Source organism: Rhinopithecus bieti, unplaced genomic scaffold, assembly GCF_001698545.2.
Source record: "Rhinopithecus bieti isolate Rb0 unplaced genomic scaffold, ASM169854v2 scaffold_13689, whole genome shotgun sequence".
NCBI classification, from domain to species: domain Eukaryota; kingdom Metazoa; phylum Chordata; class Mammalia; order Primates; family Cercopithecidae; genus Rhinopithecus; species Rhinopithecus bieti.
The window spans coordinates 2,310,644-2,318,122 of NW_016808044.1; the positions used below are offsets into that span (position 1 = coordinate 2,310,644).

General features: G+C 50.3%; 1 protein-coding gene across 8 annotated transcripts in view; it reads right to left on the reverse strand.

The window, feature by feature from the left end:
• Nucleotides 1-7,479, reverse strand: part of ANK1 (ankyrin 1) — a 252,608-nt gene that overhangs the window by 63,678 nt on the left and 181,451 nt on the right. For all 8 annotated transcript variants that reach the window (XM_017885323.1, XM_017885322.1, XM_017885320.1 and 5 more), the window contains exons 10-15: nt 5,153-5,350; nt 3,564-3,662; nt 3,062-3,160; nt 2,419-2,517; nt 1,122-1,319; nt 445-543 (exon numbers count right to left, since the gene is read on the reverse strand). In XM_017885323.1, coding sequence (XP_017740812.1) covers nt 445-543; nt 1,122-1,319; nt 2,419-2,517; nt 3,062-3,160; nt 3,564-3,662; nt 5,153-5,350 — 792 coding nt within the window. The remainder of the gene's footprint in view (nt 1-444; nt 544-1,121; nt 1,320-2,418; nt 2,518-3,061; nt 3,161-3,563; nt 3,663-5,152; nt 5,351-7,479) is intronic.

Sequence of the window (7,479 nt, forward strand, 5' to 3'; positions counted from 1 at the left end):
CATGGAAATAGGAACAGGCCGGGTGCAGTGGCTTGCACCTGTAATCCCAGAGCTATGGGAGGCTGAAGAGGGAAGATCACCTGAGCCCAGGGTTTGAGACTAGCCTGGGCAACATAGTGAGACCCTGTCTCTATAATTTTTTTTTAAGTTAGAGCCGGGCATGGTGGCACCTGCTTGTAGTCCCAGCTACTCAGGAGGCTGACACTCAAGGTTGGCTTGAGCCCAGGAGTTGAAATTGTAGTGAGCCATAATGGCAGCACTGCACTCCAGCCTGGGCAACAGAGAGAGACCCTGTCTCAAAAAAAAAAAGAAAAAGAAAATAAGAAAAGAAAAAAAAAGGGATGGACAACATAGGCAAGAGATGGAATCTGCAAGAGCTGAATTCCATCCTCTGTTCTTGCCTCTAACCTGAGAGCTGCAGGGGAGGGCGGGGTTCAAACTCACTTTTCCGGCAGCATTCGGGTGTGCGTCCTGCTCCAGCAGCAGCTCTGCCACCCGTACCTTCCCGTACTTGGCTGCCACGTGCAGAGGGGTAAATCCTTTCTGAGGAGAAACACAGGCCGTCAGGACATCGGGGCCCCAGGGCTGTCCTCTCTGGAGAAAGGGCCCATGGCAAAGGAGGCTGCCCCCCTCCGCTGGCATGGAGATGCCAATAAAAGCAAAGGCACAGCCATTTTTGAGCCCTCCAGGAGGCTGAAGACCTCAGGAGTGGGCATCCCTGCACTTGCTGTACACGCTCCTCTGGCGAGAGGGTCTCGACCACCTCGCAGTGGTAGTTGATTGCTGGCTAGCTGAGGGCAGGGTATGAGTCTTAATCCTTCTCATATCCCCAGAACCTGTCTGTGACTTGCCCAAAGCAGGTTTCGACTAATAATTGTGCCATGATAAATGGATGAAGGCTGGCTGGGCGTGTGAGAAGCTGTGATTGACCTCCCGTTTTGGGGAAGGATGGAGACACATCGGGCTTGCAGGTGGCGGGCAGCCCCGAGTGTGATGACCCTTCCAGTTGCTTGCAGCATCACTGAGGTGACAAAGAGAACCAGGCACGAATTCCCCTCCAAGCCCCAGGCCTGGCTGAGTGAGCCTGTTGCTTCCTTAGACCGAGAGGAGGGAGGTTGTACCTTGGTCATGCAGGCCTGGGATGCTTCCTTTTCCAGAAGGGCCAGGACTGTTTCCACGTGGCCCTCACGGGCTGCGATGTGCAGGGGCGTGTGCCCAGCAGTGGTGGCCAGGTTGGGGTTGGCATTGTTTTCCAGCAGGAGCTTCACTATGTTTGTGTGGCCGATGCGAGCTGCACAGTGAAGTGGGGTCTGGTCATCCTGGACCCCGAAGCGAAAACAAAGAAGAAGAAATGCTGATGTTACCAAATCCAACTTTTCATCTTACAGAGTAACAAGGCAGGGCCCAGAGAGGGCAAGTGACCTTCTCAAGGTCACACAGCTAAGAAGATGAAGAGTCAGGGTTTGAATCAAGTCTCTGAGTTACAGGAACCAATATGCTGTATCCTATTGAATCCTTACAACAGCTCTTCAAGTGAGCTGTTATTTCTACCTAATTTCGCAAAGACCCAGCCCTGCCATCTGTAAAATGGGAATAATAACGTCTACTTGCTAGGGCTCATCTGGGATCAAGCAGATAATGTACACGTTTCTGTGTTTGTGCATAAAAGGCACTCAATGCAGTGTGGTTGCTCATCCGTCTCCCATATCCTTTCTGAGAGGATGCGCTTGTCTTTTGCTTGAACTCTACTTTGATTTTCTCTGTGCTGGGGTCAGGAGAGTCTCAACTGCTGACAGAGAATGAGGACTTTTCCATCCACACCCCCAGCTTCCTGCTTCTGAATGCTGCTATCGAGCTGCCTGGGCCAGGTCTCATGGGGCCCAGCTGGAGGCATCCCTCGAGGGCCCCAAACACAAATCACAGGACTGACTCTAAGGAGAACCCATCGTGGCCTGTGGTTAGGAAGCCTGCTGTTGGCCGAGCGAGCAACTGGCAAACTCCACAGCTCTTCTCACTGCCTACTCCTCCAACCCCCGCAAAATGTGCTTACAGCAAGGGGGAACCCTCCAGTTTTAGATCAAGTAATTCTTGCCTGATTTTCGCTGGCAATGCTTTCTTCAAAAGGTTGCCCCCCTCCTTACATGGCAACTGTCGTCGTTAGCCCAGGACATACTCAGCCCAACCATGCACCTTGGACTTTCCTTATTTTAAAGAAATGTGGCTCTAATGCAAAAATATCCCTGGTCTTCTCAAACCCCCTGCAAAGCAGAATCGGAGCACGCGGAGCCACCTGATTGGGATGAAAAGCGATCCCCAGGCCACAGTACTGCAGCCCTGCCTGGAATGAGGATGGGTTCTCTGCACAGTGCTGGAACTGCTCACATCTGAAACCCTTCCCTTCCTGCCTTCACAACTCACCTTGGCCTTGGCGTTGACTTTGGCTTTGTTCTGGAGTAAATATTTGGCCACTTCCGTGTGCCCAGCTCTGGCTGCCATATGTAGTGGGGTCTCCACTTTCTATAAAATAACAAAATTGTAGAACTGTTCATACATGCCTGCTGTCCAAAACTGCACACACAGAGCTAGGAAGTGCAGCTTCGAGTGGCTCGGTGGGTTTTTGTCCAAGAGGTGGAGTTGCCCCAGCAGGCACTCTTTAGTCTGGTGTGTGTGCATGTGTGCATGAGCATGTATGTATGTGTGTGTGCACGTGTGCAGGTGCAGGCATGTATGTGAGTGCATGTGTGCATCTGTGTATTCTAGGTATACTTAAAAGTAAACCCCAGAGCTAATGAATATTCAAAAATGTAAATGTATTCCCAGTGAACACTTACAGACATTCCAAAATTATTGTCCAAAACAAAACCTCCAAGGTTTATGGATGTGTGAGAAATTTAATCCAGAAAGCGTCAGTACACAGGGATGTCCTCCCCCAGTCTGAAGCATTGGCTATTCTGGGAATTGTAGTTCTGTCCCCAGAGAAGAGGCCTGGGAGCACTGGTGAAAGCTGCCCTCTGAACTCTTGGTCTAGAGGAGCAAGTCCCTTGCCTGCCTGAGGGCTTACCACATTGGAGACGTTGGGCGATGCCCCCCGCTGCAGGAGGTTCTTCACGATGGGAAGGTGCCCCATGAAGGAGGCCACGTGGAGAGGTGTCAGGCCAGACTGAAACAAACAAGGGCAGAGTGAGATAAGTGGGAGTCTTTCCGTTCCCCTGAAGAAGAGAGAACCTGACAGCATCTAACGCTTTCACAAATGGTTTTCCAAGAAAATGGAGTTATATGAGGTGGGTTTGCTTCCAAGAAAATGGTTGGAGAAAAAAATTACCATGGGCAAGTCGTGCCCACTCTTACAACTTGCAAAAATTGTGTCTAGTCTTGGAAAGCTCCGTGAGACTTGACTCATATTCCCTTGTCTTAGTCACCTCTAATTCATTCCTTCCAGCAGTCCAGACTTGCAGACACACACACCCCTGCAGCCACTCAAAGCTACAAAGAGCGACTCTTAGAGAAGGTGGGTCAGGGGAGACCACAGGCCTGCCCCCAGGCTCCTCTGCAGTCTCTCCTACCTCAGTGACCGCGTCAATCGAGGCTCCCGTCTTCAGCAGCAGCTCCATGACACGAACGTGGTTCTTTTTACAGGCGATGTGTAAGGGGGTAAAGCCATTCTGCAGCCCACACAAAGGAAGACAGACAAGCAGGAGTTTACACACGGGCCCAAGGAATGCCCAGAAGACCACCTCGCTGCTCTAAAAGGCAGCTGCTGCCCAGGCCACCAGCAGATGCCTACAGACCAATCAATGAATTAATGCCAATTGATTAGTCTTACAATGTCAATTAATGCAAATCACATAACAGACAGGTGGCTCTCACTTGATGCACTAGATATGTTCCTGAACATGTTGTTTATAAACCTTTTTAAAAAATTTATTCACATTTTGGATGCACTAAAAGATCCTGCTGTTTAAAGTCCCCTAAGGGTAAATTTACAATAAAAGAGTACTTTTGTGAGGCAAATCATGTTCCCTCTTCCCTGAAACCACTGATCATTTTTAGTGAAATGGATTTCTACTCTAAAGTGTGATGTACTCTGAATATAAACTCTGAAGGGCAGAAAAGTATGTTTGTTTTTATCTGTTTTTTCAGTGCTTTACCCACTTAAGGCAGTGGTTCTCAAATGTGGGAGGTGGTGGTGGGGGGTATCATTTGCACCTCACCGCCAAAACATGTGGCAATGTCTAGGGACATTTTTTATTGTCAACTAGGGAAGGAGAGCTATGAGTGCCTAGTGGGTAGAGGCCTGGGATGCTGCTAAACATCCTACAACACACAAGACCACAAATATCGACCCAAATGTCAATAGTCCTGAGGCTGGGAAATCCCAACTCCCCTACAATAGCATGTGGCCTGCAGGCATTGCTCAGTGAAAGCTTTTTTGAGTGAGTGAGTGAGTGAGTGAGTGAGTGAGTGAGTGAGTGAGTGAATGAGTGAGTGAGTGAATGAGCCATCCTCTGCCATCCCTGGAGGATATCCTGCCCCTCAGTTCTGCTGCCCTGGGAAGGGGCAGAGAGGAGATGTGGTTACGGGCATGCTTAGTGCAAAGCTACAGCCCTACTGGATCCCCAGACCTCCCTGGGAGGCCCTGTCCTGGGAAGGAGGCAGAGGAACCACAGGAGGGATTTGCTCTGGGCCTGAGCTTCCCTTTACATGAGTGCCATGAGAACTGCAAGCCCCTCTGTAGACAAAGGATGCTCAGCTCCAGCCACCTCACTCATCCCCAAAGCAGCTCAGAAAGCCACGTAGCCCCTAAGGAATCACTCAGCTCCAGACCTGACTCCAGTGGACAGGTGCCCCAAGCCTGTATACCTACCATGTGGGATGCTTCCTGAGTCTGGTTTCCTGGGCCCAAACTCACGCCTGACCTCAGCCTGGTCACCAGGGGCGGGGGTCAATACCTAGCTGGGTGTGCAGTGGAGGGTGCAAGAGGGGTGCACACCAGGCCCCCACCATCCTGTGCTGTCACACCGTACTTCTCAGGCCTCGAATCCGGGGAGCTCTGGGCACCTGCCGCCCTTCCCACAGGTCCAGCCATGCCTCTCTGGTCCTGCCCCGAGCCTGCCCTGACCCTCTGCACCTTCTCCAGCAGCCCCCTACTCACCAGGGCTCTGGAGTTGGGTTTGGCCCCTTTATCCAGAAGGACCTTGGCCACCCTGTGGTGTCCGCAGTGGGCAGCCACGTGGAGCGGGGTCAGGTGGTCCAGGGTGATGTCGTCTATCTCTGCGTCGTATTGCAACAGGAGCCGGACACAGTCGAGGTGGTCTCCCTGAGCCGCCATGTGAATTGGGGACAGGCCGTTCTGGGTAAAGAGGAAAACACAAGCAATCACAAAGCCTTCTGGGGACTGAGCATGGAGATTCAGGACGACTCCAACGTCACTCCCTACTTCTTTCCTACACGATGCTTCCACAAGGCTCCGGAGGGAGCTTGGCTCACCCTGGCCTCCACACTTCTGCCAGTCTCTGACCACAGACATTCTCCTTTCCGCCTGGCCAAACCTTCAAAGCCATCTCCAGCAGGCCCACCTCTTCCAGAAAGCCCTCCCTGACCGCCCTAGACTCCAGCGAGCTTTCCTTATCTGCGCCATGCACTTGGACCTTATTCTCATATTTGCCCAATTACACTCATAGTTAACTGTTTAGGGGAGTGTGTCTTTTCAACTTTTCTCTTTACTTATATGCCTCTTAAGATCAGTGACTGAGCCTAATATTTCTTCTTAAATGCCCCACAGTGCCCAGTAAATGCATGTAATATACATTGTGGTCCTTAAATTATGCAATTTTGAATAAATGAATGAATGAATGATGATAAAATAGAACTTGGATCTAAATCCCTCTGTTCCTTATCCCTGTCAAATGCAGTTCAGTTAAAGAAAATTCATTAAGGATACTCATTTCTCAAACAGCAATTTGTTGAAAAAACATTAAAGAGAAAGGAGACTCACTCATTCATTCAGACATTAATTCAACACATACTTATCAAGTGATTAATGTGTTCCTGGTAATAGGTTAGGCTCTGTGGAAACAGAAGAGAACAGACATAACCCCTGGCCCAAGGAAGCTTGTAAACAAACATAGTGGTATCTTTCAGTGCCCTGAAGTGGGATGAGAAATGATCAAAGCACAGAGGTGAGAATCAAACAGACGGCGTCCTTGATGAAGGAGGGGCACTGGGAGGGAGGAGGTGAGGCCTGAACTAGGACTTGAAAGGAGCTTAATGGAAGTTCACCAGGAGGACCAAAGGGGAAGAACATCCTAGTGAAGGGAGCAGCATGTGCAACATCACAGAGGCAGCTACCCTAGGGGAACCCAGGGGCCTCCATGCAGTTCGACAGGCCAGGGCAAAGTGATGGCAAGCATGGAGGCGGGCTGGAGAGGAGCCTGGAGCTGCGCCAAGAAAGACTAGGAGCTCAGGACTTGGGACTTCAGCTTTTCGAAAGTGGAAATGAGAGGATTTTCATCAAGGAAGACGCAAATCAGGTTCCATGACAGCAGATGTTAGTGTTACAGGCTGAATTAGGTCCCACAAAATTCACATGCTGCAGTCTTAACCCCCAGGACCTCAGAATGTGACCTTGCTTGGAAACAGGGTCTTTGGGGGATGTAATGAGCTAAAATGAGGTCATTAGTGTGAGTTCTAATCTATGACTGGCGTCCTTAGAAACAGGCAGATTTGGACACCTGCACAGCAGGAAGATGCCACATGAAGATGAAGGCAGAGGTCAGCATGATGCTTCTATAAGCCAAGGAAACCAAAGATTGTGCTCAAACCACCAGAAGCTCGGGGAGAGACCTGGAAAAGATGCTCCCTCACAGCCTCAGAAGCAACCGACCCTGCCAGGCACTGTAGCTCACCCCTGTAATTCCAGCACTTTGGGAGGCCGAGGTGGGCATATCACTTGAGGCCAGGAGTTTGAGACCAGCCTGGCCAACATGGTGAATCCCCATCTCTACCAAAAATACAAAAATTAGCCAGGTGAGGTGGCATGTACCTGTAAGCCCAGCTACTTGGGAGGCTGAGGCATGAGAATTGATTGAACCTGTGAGGCAGAGGTTGCAGTGAGTGGAGATCACACTGCTGCACTCCAGCCTGGGTGACTGAGTGAGACTTCATCACAAAAAAAAAAAAAAAAAAAAAAGGCCGGGCACAGTGGCTCATGCCTGTAATCCCAACACTTTGGGAGGCCAAGATGGGTGGATCAACTGAGGTCAGGAGTTCAACACCAGCCTGACCAACATGGCAAAACCCAGTCTCTACTAAAATACAAAATTAGCCAGGCATGGTGGTGCATGTCTGTAATCCTAGCTACTCAGGAGTCTGAGGCACAAGAATTGCTTGAACCCAGGAGGTGGAAGTTGCAGTGAGCCAAGATCATGTCACTGCACTCCAGCCTGGGTGACAGAGAGAGACTCTGTCACAAAAAAAAAA